At 43.8% G+C, this 12,122-nt stretch overlaps 1 protein-coding gene across 1 annotated transcript in view; it reads left to right on the top strand.

The window, feature by feature from the left end:
- Positions 1 to 12,122, top strand: part of DOCK4 (dedicator of cytokinesis 4) — a 208,119-nt gene that overhangs the window by 178,201 nt on the left and 17,796 nt on the right. Inside the window, exons 33-35 of the mRNA XM_015412932.1 lie at positions 4,941 to 4,967; positions 5,137 to 5,232; positions 7,775 to 7,835. Of these exons, the coding sequence (XP_015268418.1) occupies positions 4,941 to 4,967; positions 5,137 to 5,232; positions 7,775 to 7,835 (184 nt within the window). The remainder of the gene's footprint in view (positions 1 to 4,940; positions 4,968 to 5,136; positions 5,233 to 7,774; positions 7,836 to 12,122) is intronic.

Here is a 12,122-nt window from a genome sequence, read left to right as displayed (position 1 = left end):
CCTTACAGGCAGCTGCCTGTCCAGTGTAGGAGGGGGAGGGCGAGGAGTATTAGAAGCCACTGTGGAGGCAGGGCTGGCAGGATCACTAAGGTGTTACTTTTGGGGCGGGCTCCCTCATTGCTTTAAGCACCTTGCAACCGCTGCTGCACCTGACAGACAACCGCCTGTTAGGTGTAGGAGGTGGGGGGAGTGTGTTGGAAGCCATCCCACCTCCTCTCCTACACCTGACAGGCAGCTGCCTGTCCAGTGTAGGAGGGGGAGGGGGGAGGAGGATTGGAAGCCACTGTGGAGGTGGGGCAAAACCTGACAGACAACTGCCTGTTAGGTGTAGGAGGTGGGGGGAGTGTGTTGGAAGCCATCAGAGAGGCTGAGCCAGCAGCTTTGCTTCACCTCACAGGTGGTTCTTGGCCACTCCTGATTTCCTCAGCTGTCATTAGCTCTGTGCAGTCCCCTGTAACTGTTGGGGTTTTTTTACTTCAGAACACTGAGCTCTGCAGCTGACCAATCAGAGAGTGGGGGGTGTAGAAAGGTAGCCGCCTGGAAGTCACATAGGAATCAATGGGGGAAGCACATTTTCCCCCTTTTGACCCACTTAGGGGTGGAATTTCTCAAAATCCCTTCTTAACAAGCACCCATGCCACGGTAGGAGCGCTTTCCCAGAATTTGGTGTCTCTAGGTCCAGCGGTTTGGCCTGGTTGTTGATTTTACCGTGAGGGGACTTTCTTTTCTATAGATATAAGCTTTTGTGTGCAAAGCACACTTCTTGTTCCATTTATCCGAAGAAGTATGCTTTTGTACACCAAACCTTATACTTTGACTAAAGCTTCATTGGTCTTAAGGGTGCCACTGGACTCCAACTTTGTTCTTGTGTTATGAATGTTTGCCTTGTACATTATCTTTGAAAGGTCACTGATAAAAATGGTTTGTATGAGTTTGGGAATATCCTCACATAAGTATTCCATTTAAAATACATAACCCGAAAGTAAACTCTGTATTTGGACTGGCTAATCTGTATCAATTCTGAAAGATTACTGGAGCTTTTATTTTGAAATGTTCTGTCAGTTTGAACAAGCCTTTGATATTTAGTAGGGGAGAAGCCACGAGGCCATAAAACGTTTTCCTGCTGTGCAATTTTCTAATCTCTTGTTATTGCTATGGGAATTTTAGTGCCCTTTTTGCTTTCCCTGAATAAACTAAAATGGAGCCCAACCTTTAGATATTCTTCTGGCCTGGCCAAATCATGCAGAGCAATGAGATGGTGATCAGGTGGCAGAATGCTAAGTTTGTAGAAATGACTGTACCACTTATGACTGCAGGGAAAGGTTTGCATATTTTTCACAGTTCCCCAACATTTCATAATACCTTATAAATTGAAAACTAGCACATCCTGTGAAGGGCTGAACTCTTTCTCCCTGGTGTGCTAATTTTTATTGGTAGGAAGTATTTTAAATGTGGGGAGTATTAAAACTGTTTCTCTCCCCTGCTACAGTCTGAAGTGGTATAGGCCATATCATACTGCATCAGGATTCCTCCACTTCCGCTTGCATGAAGGGTGATGAAGCAGACTGTTTGGGTCAGCTGAATTGGATTTACACTGTGAAAAGTCCTTAGACTTACTTCGGGATTTCAGCTCTAAGACTTTTATTTAGTAAGAACAAGACAAGTTTTCCCGGCTCGCAGGCCGGTTTATATCCCCTGAAAACCCCACACCCAAACACACCCAACTCAAGTCATTGGCTATTTACAGTGGCCGAGAGTTCCATAGGCTCTCAGCTGGGAGCCTAGCCCTCCGATTGGAGCGGGCTAGGATCCTCTAGTCCATTGTTCCTTGGAGCGAAGCTCAGAGGTTTAGCCTGACAACGTGGAGCCTTTGTGTCGAACGAGGTCTGAGATAGGTATATTACACCCCTCCCCCCTTGGTCCGAAAGACATCCGCATACATAGTCCTTTAAATATGCCAGAGCCTTACGTTCCCTCGTGGAGTGGTGTGTTGCTGGAGTTGTCGGGGAAACCGGCGCCGGTGAAGCAGGCGTTGTTCCCTGGGGCTCATCCGAGGCAGCCAGGGAATCTGCAGGCTAGTTGACTGGTGTTGGGGGTGCGGTCTCCGGTGGGCTGGCGATCACTGGTGGTGGCTGTCACTCCGGGGGCTCGGATTTGTCTGGCTCCTCGGGGTCCTCTGGTTCCAGAGGCAGCACTTGCTGATGTAGTTGGTCGATGTATCTGTGGAGCACCATTCCGTCCTCACAGGAGACCTCGTACGAACAGGTGCCCATCTTAGTGACAGGAGGAGGAGGAGACGGCAGTTGCTCAGGTGCAGCGGCAGTGGCAGTGGCGGCCGATGAAGAGGTGGAGGTAGAGGTGGCGCTGCGCTTGGAGTCAGCAATCCCTGGAGCGGTGTGATGCGCGGTGACCGGAGAAGCGGGACACGAGGCGCGGCAGCGCCGTGCGGTGCTCTCGGTGCTGAAGCGTGATGTGATGCTCGTCTCGTGGTCATTGTTCATGGAAGAGAGATTAGCATCCCACCTTCATCGCCAGTGAAAAGTCCTTAGGCTTACTTCATTTCAGCTCTAAGACTTTTATTTAGTAAGAACAAGACACGTTTTCCCAGCTCGCAGGCCGGTTTATATCCCCTGAAAACCCCACACCCAAACACACCCCACTCAAGTCATTGGCTATTTACAGTGGCCGAGAGTTCCATAGGCTCTCGGCCGGGAGCCTAGCCCTCCAATTGGAGCGGGCTAGGATCCTCTAGTCCATTGTTCCTTGGAGCGAAGCTCGGAGGTTTAGCCTGACCACGTGGAGCCTTTGTGTCGCACGCGGTCTGAGATAGGTACATTACACACTGTCACTACTCTGTGTTGAATGATGCTGACAATTCAGAGCAATTAAACTCAGCACAGAACCTTAAGGCACCATAGGCTTAGCTCAGGCCTGGTTTTACAGGCATAGAGCTTGTGGTAGCTGAAAAAATTTGTTGTTCAATCACACAGTCGAGTCCGACTCTTTGCGATCCCATGGACCAGATCACGCCAGGCCTTCCTGTCTTCCGCCATCCTCTGAAGTCAGAATTCAGGTTTTTAGCATGTTTTGGGAGTGTTAGAAAATGAACATTTTCACGGAGATGGTGAAAGTTAAATTGCACTTGTAGAAGTTATAATGCACAACTGGTTGGTACTGTCCATAGACAGACTGTTACCCCAGCCACTGTGCATCCTGGTCATTATGATTAGTTTACTTTTCCATATGTTTTTGAATTCTACATTAGTTTCTGCCATCACATCTCTTGGAAAGACTCGTTGGACATTTGACCTTGACCATCTGTACAAATATAGACCTTATGCAGAAGTACCAACTGTATTCACCATTGTACTCCTAGCACTTTTCTTGTGTGACCCATGTTGCTATGCTTAAACTGAGCATGATGTTTGTCATTCCTACTTTTCAATAACAGATCTCAGTAATATCTATCTAAAATATTTTTATCATACCCTTCCTCACAGGGGCTCAGCATGTCATATATGGTTCACCTTTTCCACATTAAATGTCTCAATAATTCTATAAAATAGGTTAGACAGACTGGCCCAAGTCCATCCAGTGATAGGGTTGCCAGGCAGCTGGGAGGAGAGTTGTGGGGGCAGCATCCTGAGAGAAAAATCAAAAAGAAAAATAAGGCCTTGTCTACTTACAGGAAATCCCTACCATAGAGTTCCTGACAATACTTCATGCTACCCAGAAGTGACAAAGGTAGCTCTAGCAATCACCATAAACTATGGTAATCCTGCTTGGGCTCACTGAGACCCACCAACTCTATGGTAATCCTGCTAGAGCTAAGCTTGTCACTTCTGGGTAGCTGTAGGAATTCTCAGGAACTCTATGTCCATAACTTCCTATAAGTAGACGAGGCCTTATTTTTCTTTTTAAATTTTTCTCCACAGAATGATCAGGCAGTCCCCCTTTGGCCCCCGTTTCCACCCTCTGATTAGCTGAACATGGGAGGGCAAAGTCTGCAACTGCCTGAAGGTCTCCTGCCATAAGTGGACAAATGAGAACATGATTCTGCAATCTTCACAGCAAAGTGAGGATTTGTACCTGGATTTTTCAGATCCACGCTGGCTCAAAACATGAAAATACCTCAAAGCTTCTCTCATGAGCATCTGCAAAACATACAATTGTGAAGGGCTCAGTGCATCAGTAAAGCAAAAAAGAGATTATCTTTGGCCATGTATGGACTGTGTCCCTTTCATTTCTGTTTAACATATATCTGGGTGTGGTGGGAAGGGCTTCCTGGGGGAGAAGATGCTCTGATTTTTCTTATTTTAGAAATGTAGCCAGTGCTTGTCAGTGTCCATCAATATTCCCTGCTGGCAGTTCTGTTTCTATACTTGTATGTATATAGACTAAGATAACTCAATTTAATTCTAATTGACTCAGAGAATTTGGCTAATACTTGCCACCAAAACCCTATCAATTATTTAACAGTTAAATGAATGAGATTGAAATGCATAAATAACACTAAGCAAAAGGGAAGTGTTCTTTTTTTGAGAAAAAAAAAGATCCTTCTCTGGAAAAGGCTTTTCCTGTGGCAGTTACAATGCAGTAAATTGTGTGGGTGCAGAACTACTGTCGACTAAAGTACCGGGAGAAAAAAATCCTACATTGAGAAGATTTGAAATCTCATCGCAAGGAAACAGTGAAATGGGAAATGCTGTCTTCTAGGTAACAAAAATCTTCAGTTTCTTTTCTTGATACTGAAATGTAGGTCTGATGAATAGTGCAATAGAGTGAAGATGTACTAAAACCCCAAATCTTTTGTGTGTAAAGGCTGTTGAAATATCTAGATGTATTTTTGAGAAATAGGATGTTATCTCTCTCTGTTTTGACTTGGAGTTGGCTAACCTAAAAAAAAAATCAATTTGCCTTGTCAATGCTTCCTGGAGTAGAATTCCACTCTTTGGTCCTTATCCCAGGTAAGATGATATTTGCAACTGTGCTATTATTTTTTAATGAACAAAATTAAATCTGTGAATGAGCCCATTATTGCTCAAGCATTTTTGGGTACCTTTGAATATAAATTGGTTGTTATGGAGACTGATAAAAATAAATGCTGATATTTTGCCCTGGGTTCATTCCTTCCAGCCTGTTGAAGAAAATTGAACGAGAAACATGGAGAGAAAGTGGCGTCTCATTAATTGCTACTGTAACCCGCCTAATGGAGAGGCTGCTGGACTACAGGTGAGCAGTCATTGCATGCTCTGCAGCAAGGAATACAATTGTCTGAAAGCCGAATGTGAGCATTTTCCTATGGAAGACTATCATCATCAAGAATATCAGAACCAAAACAAGCAACATATTCTGAGCAATCTAGATATAACAGTGATTTAGGGATTTTCTTGCTGTTGTTATACAGCATTTAGGAAACAATTGTATTTAAATATTAAAACTACTGTTCAGGAATGTCATTTGGTTCAGCTTTCCTAAAACGGGATACATGTAAGGTCATGTGTATGAATGTTCCTCCCCCCCCCCATAATTTTTTTTTGTATTGTGGAGGACTTGCCCGCTAAGGACAGGTTCCAGCCTAGTTTCTCTCTGACATCCTAGTTTTCACAGTACACGGAGGGGTTTTTTTTAAATAAGGGGTGCATTCTTTTTTCTGATTAATCCTGTACATTGCGTACTACAATCCTCACTCTGTTTTTGCACCCAAGGAAAGCTGTGGCAACAGAAACAGGAATGCAGGACAAAATGTATTAGGCTCTGTACAATTGGCAGAAAGCGAGCCAAGTCTGTGGCCTAAAAATATTGCTAAATAGATGAAGAAGACAAGAGATGCAGCTAGCAGTTAGTCTCCAGTATTTTTTAGCAGATCAATAAAAGTAAGTCACAGAGGATGAATCCAAAAAATAGGAGGACACTTGAGGTATTTGCATTCATCAAGCTAAGCGTCTGATGATGCCAATTCACTGTGTAGTCTATAATGTAATGCAGCGGGTGGGTAGTGCTTATGGGCTTGCTGTATCTCGGAAGAACTGTGTTGGCAATGGAAAAGACCTCTAGCTCTGCACTGTGTATTATTGGTACTTCCTGTAATTTTTAGATTCTATTTGCTATCTTCATAGAAGTAGAAAGTACTTCACATATATACACCCTTACAGTATTACTAGGCCAGTCACAGAGATTAGGTATGTGATCCTACACTTACTTTCTCTTTTGTATCCTCTGTATCTGCAGTTTCATGAGGAATGTCACTCTGTTTTCCTTGAATAACAGAAATCTATACACTAGTTGCTACCCTTGCTTCAGTTTCCTAACTAGTGTGGGCAATGCCTGTTCACTGGAGTTTTTTCAGATTAGGAAAATGGCTTGGGCTGGAAAACCTCCCTCCCTCATGCTATTGTCATGACTAGAATTAATGCCCAGCTAGAGTTGCCAGCCTCCAGGTCAGGCCCGTAGCCAGGATTTTTTTTAAAATTCAGGGGGCCTTTAAACAAGTTGGGGGGCACCCTACACCCCCCCCAAGGGAGCGCCACAAATATAATAAAAAAACTGGAAGTCGGGGGGGCTGGATAGGAAGTCTGGGGGCCTTAGCAGTAAGTCAGGGGGCCAGGCCCCGAGATGCCCCACTGTAGCTATGGGCCTGCTCCAGGTGCTGCCTGGAAATCTCCTGAAATTACAACTGAGCTCTAGACTACAGAAAATGTTCCTCTGGAGAAAATGGCTGCTTTGGAGTGTAGAATCTATGGCATTATAACCTGCTGAGGTCCCTCCCCTCCCCAAAGCCCACCTTCCCTAGGCTCCACTCCCAGGTCTCCAGGAATTTCCGGACTCAAAGTTGGCAACTCTACTCCCAGCTGATATTATAAGAAGGAATTAATTACTGGGAGCTCTGCTCAAGTATTCTCAGTGTTACATTTAGTTGAACCTTACTCAAAATGAGATTCTTTGGGCAGGATTGGTACGTGATGCACTTACGTCACATATGTCCAGTGGGTTTTTTTTTAAAAAAAATCAGTCTATTGTTCCACATCACAAACTGTTTTTCAATGTTCTCCCCTCTCCCCAGGTTTCAAAAGTGGTATGTTATAGCTGGAAAAATAGAGGCCTAAAGGGAGGGTTATGAGTGGGAAACAAACATATTTTTTTTTAAAAAGTCCAACAGACTCAGTAGCTAAAAAGAGTATTTACCTGGTACCAGAAATAAAGATCATGTGCCAGGCAAGTGCTAACAGGAGGACATTTCAAAGATGAGGAGCCACTTCAAAAAAGGTCCCGTATCTGGTAGCCACTTTCCTCACTTCAGAAGCTACAGACACATAGAGACCTTAATTGACAGATGGGCATACAATTGGATTGGGTGATCCCTTAGCTTCTCTGGTCCCCATACTTTTAGTTTTTTACAGATACTGATCAGTGCCTTTGAATTATGCCAGAGAACAAACAGATAGGCAATTTAGTTCTTTTAACATCAAGAACACACGATTCCAGTAATTTGCACTTGTTAAGCGGTCCAGATGCTGCCTTTTGAATCTGTTTAAGATAAGTATATAATAAAATGTATGTATGCTGCTGGTTTTACACACACACATATACATACGTGTGTGTGTAAAATCAGCAACACTTCTTTGCCATTGTGGTTGGCTAACTCAATTGCTATACATCCCTGAATCAATAGTATATTTTTGTGCTAACAGAGAATTCCTTCTGGATATTTAATTTTATTTGACATGCATAATTAATTTCCCTGCATATTATATGGTCTCTTTTCCTTCTTCAGAGACTGCATGAAAATGGGTGACGTGGATGGCAAAAAGATTGGATGTACTGTCAGCTTGTTGGTACGTACCTTCTTCAGCTTAAGGCATCTTGGTTTTTCATATTAAAGTTCTGAGTGCTATGCTAAGGAGTGTGTTTTTAACCCACTCAGATTTCTATGTAAAATTCGTGTGTCAAGCTTAACACATTCAAAACCAATCTATAATCATGCCCTATTTATAGCATGTTTAAATATGAATTGACAAGCTGGAAACAATATAGCTACCCAGTTATCAGTTATATTACATGATCTGGTACAGCAATGGATTAAAAATTAGGAAGTGAAAATAACAAAGCTTCTGAGCACTTCTCTTGCTTTATGTTCTGCTCTGCTTATCCCAGGGGTCTTTTTGTAGAAAAAGAGCTGCAGGAGCTCATTAGCATATGGTATGCTAATGAGCGACTAGGCTATTAGCATATGTCACGCCCCCTGACATCACCGAAAGTGATGTCAGAAGGGGAAGCAAAAGGGGGGGAGGCATCTTCAAAAGCCTCCCCTTCCCTTCCCCAGCTGGCCTGCGGGGGGGGGAAAGGAGGAAAAAAGAAAAGGGAAGAAGGCGGGAAAGAAAGAGAGAGAGAAGAGAAGAAGGTGGGAAAGAAAGAGAGAGAGAAGGGAAGAAGGAGGAAAAGAGGAAAAGGAGAGAAGGAAAGGAGGGAATGAATGAAAGAGAGAAGGAAAGGAGGAAAAGAGAGGAAGGAAGGAAGAGAAGGGAAAGAAAAGGAAAGGAGGGAAAGATAGCAAAGAGAGGGGGGAGGGAAGCTGTCCCACCACCCCCCATCAAGCCCGCACCACCCCCACCACCCGGATCCATTACTTATCGCTTTGGTGGGGGCCGGGGAAGCCGGTGGCAGGTCTCTCCGGGCATCCCCCGAGCTGCAGCACTTCTGCGCGGCCCGGGGGACCCGGCGGCAGGGCTCTCCTGGCATCCCCCAAGCCACAGTGCTTTCGGCGCGGGGAGCTGGGGGTGGGGCTTGCTGCCGCCACCATTTGCGTGGGCTCCTGGACTGCTGGAGCAGCGCTCTGGCGTGCTCCGGCCCCAAAAGACTCCTGGCTCATCCTATCAGTAGAGTTCGTAGGATGGAAATAGGAAATGGCTTCTTCTGGAAGCCTTCTTCCTTGTTATCTGCAGTATAGCATTGCCCGACTACTGCTGCTTGGTTGGTCTTTCTGGGATGGATTTGACAGGTGCAGGAAAATCGATGTCTATTGTTCAGGGGTAAACAATGTGACAAAAGAGACCTGTTTTTATTTTACTTCCCTTCAAGGCTTAAGGGAACAAAAGTGCAACCAGACACACAATGTATAGTACCAGGAAAAAATGTGTATTCCGCAAAAACATCTGTGCTGTTAAAAGTACAAGTCATGGAAAAGTTGTATCACGTTACGTGATGTAGAAAGGGGCAGTGGAAAGTAAAATGAGCGGTTCGGGATCCTCTATAATCCCAGATTCTGATTGAGCAATCCGATTTCTCCTCGCCTTCCCAAAGACACTCACTGCAGACTGAGCTGCTGCTCTCCACGCAGTATTCACCTGTGTCACCAAGACGAAGGAAATCATTCTTGAATGTACAGATCATGTGAAGTGTGTCAGAGCTATGGCAATGGCAGGCTGGTGCTTACACAAGGAAAATACGTTGGTGCATGCTAGCATTCCAAACTACATTTTTGAATTACAATGACATGATATTGTGCCATTCCAAATTTTCCTTTTAAAAATCCATTTTCCTGGAGTCCACTTTTCAGACATGAAACAGTAAGGGGGTGCTTATTAATTAATTAATCTAGGAGATGCTTATGCTGCTTCTCCGGAGCCCTGCTGAAGGTGGTTTACACTATCAAATAATCAGAAGATATTAATATAAAAAGGGCTTTTTACAACTTGACCTTCGGGACTGTGTTTTCCGAGCAAAATGCTCTCCCCACAACTGCCTTTCTCCATCTAGGGGGAAAAGATACATAAATTCAGTATTTATTTTTTTCCCGGAAGGGAGAAAAGCAGAACATTTGTATTTCAGCACAGAATCATCTCAGCCATCACAACGTGGCTTTCAGTTGTGAGCCCTCAGATGTGGGCAGTTTGGCACTTAGTTCGATTCAGTTATCTGTAAACAACTGTGGTTTGATGGGTCAGGGGACATCCCAGTCTGTCTCCTTGGACTGTGGGTTGCTAGCATTGTTTTGCAACAAGATTCTCATTCCTACGTATTGGAGAGCCATGTCTTATCACATACGCTTTGCATGTCAGAGGTCCAGGTCTAATACCTGGCATCTCCAGCTAAGAAGATCAGCAGATGCCAAGAAAGGCTTTTTCTTCATTGGACCAGCCTGACTCCACAGCTTCATATTTTGACATGGAAGTTGTAGCTGGATGCTGAACACAAGCAACTGAAATATCAGGGGAGAAAAAGTGTTTCTGTAACTCTGCTGGAAGCACCATTATTTTGCAGCATTACCCCAGAGAGCTGGTTTGCACATATTTTTGTGAGGTGCTTATACAGCTGTAGTCAGCTTTTCCCCCCACAATGACTTTGTAATTAGGATGTTCCACTAGATTTGTGGGCATAAAGTAAACAATGAAAAGTAAGTTCTTTTACTGTTTAAACACAGATTTGAAATGTTTTGCTGTTTGCTACCAACAGGCTCTTGAAATGGCAAAAAAGTAAAAATCCTTACTATAACAAAAATGGCATAACGTTGTGCTTATTATTTATTAGAAAATGTATATGCTGCCCCTCCAGAACTGGCTTAATGAAGTTCACAAGGAAAAAATAATAATAAAAGTATAGCACAGAAACAAGCCATAATACTAAAGCATAAAATATGTTTTAGCCTCCCAACAACCTGATGAATAAAGCTAGGCTGAATATAACTTGTCCAAGCATTTACAGCTGGACAGGAATTTTAACCTGTGTTTGCCAAATCCAAACCCAACATTGCCATTCTTGGAATCAATACAGTAAACTTTTGGTCCCTGCCAATTTCCATATTTCTTACAATTTATTGTTTATTTAAGGTATTACTTATCCCACTTTGGAGCAATGCTCCCTCTAAGCTGTGGAGTCTTGTGAGCAAAAATGTTACTTTGTTAGCTACTGGCATTAAAGTTGTGAGCGAGCGATTTGGCTACTGCATAAATTAGTTCGGTCTGGAGCTATCTTTCCTGAGCTAAGACAAAAATGTGTGAGCTGGAGGCTAAAAAACTGTGAGCTAGCTCACACTAACTAAGCTTAGAGGGAACACTGCTTTGGAGACGACCCCCCCCCAAAAAGAAATAGCCAATACGGTATAGTGGTTAGAGTGGTTAGGATCTGTGAGACCCAGGTTCAGATTCCCCCTCAGCCATGGGAGTTTGCTGGGTGATCTTGGGCCAGTCACATGCTCTCAGCCTAACCTATCTCATAGGGTTCTTGTGAAAATCAGACTATTTCAAGAGGTAGCCTCTTTGGCATAAATGGGCCACCTTAAAGGTTATCTGCCATGTAAGTTCAAATGGAACGCAAGATGGCGCAATGGAGCTGACAGAATGTTCACAAAGGTTCAGACTTTTATGCTTTTTGTTTGAAGAGCCAAATTGGCTCTTAAGCATTTTCTTAACAGCAAGAGCTTGTCAGAGTATGAAGTACAAAGCCTTGGTGACATTTTAATTGGGGGGGGGGTTGGATTCCTTGGCTCAGGCTGCTCTTTTCTTTTCAACTCACCACATGGAAACCATCAGTGTGGACTCATACTTCACCATTCAGAATGCATGTGGAGAACTTCACCTGCTTCCCCAAATACCTCAAATTAGGTTCTCCTGATGGGCACGTAGGCACAGCTTTGTAACTCAGCAAATCTCTTTGAGCTGCAGCAACACAATCACACTTTATAGGACTAAAAGATAGCAGTGCTAAAATGGGTTTGATTATATGAATTGACCTTTTCAGTCTTCAAACATGCATAATATAGCTTTTCTACCAGCTGGTTGTGGTTTATATGAATACAGTACAAAAGAGGGATTTTTGTTAGTATCACCGGCTGGAATGATAAGTTGTTTATCTTTCAAAGCATGCTGGTTTTGGAGGGCCGAAGCCAAAGCTGTCTGCAGAATGACTACAGAGAACTGGCATTTCAGTCCAGATTGATTTAATCCAGAGCTTTGTGGCCCACATTTGTTAATGCATTTCCACATTTTCTCGGGCAATAAAAATCACATTCAGGAGGAGGAGGGGAGATAAGCCAGCCTTCCAAACTGTGGGTCTATAGCATTTCCAGATAGGGCCAGATCCTTCCTACCCAAGGAGAGATAGCAACCTGGGTGCCTGAATGGTTT

Source organism: Gekko japonicus, unplaced genomic scaffold, assembly GCF_001447785.1.
Source record: "Gekko japonicus isolate JY-2015 unplaced genomic scaffold, Gekko_japonicus_V1.1 scaffold1668, whole genome shotgun sequence".
Classification (NCBI taxonomy): Eukaryota; Metazoa; Chordata; class Lepidosauria; order Squamata; family Gekkonidae; genus Gekko; species Gekko japonicus.
Note: the sequence above shows the minus strand (reverse complement) of the source record. Positions and strands in the feature narration are given on the sequence as shown.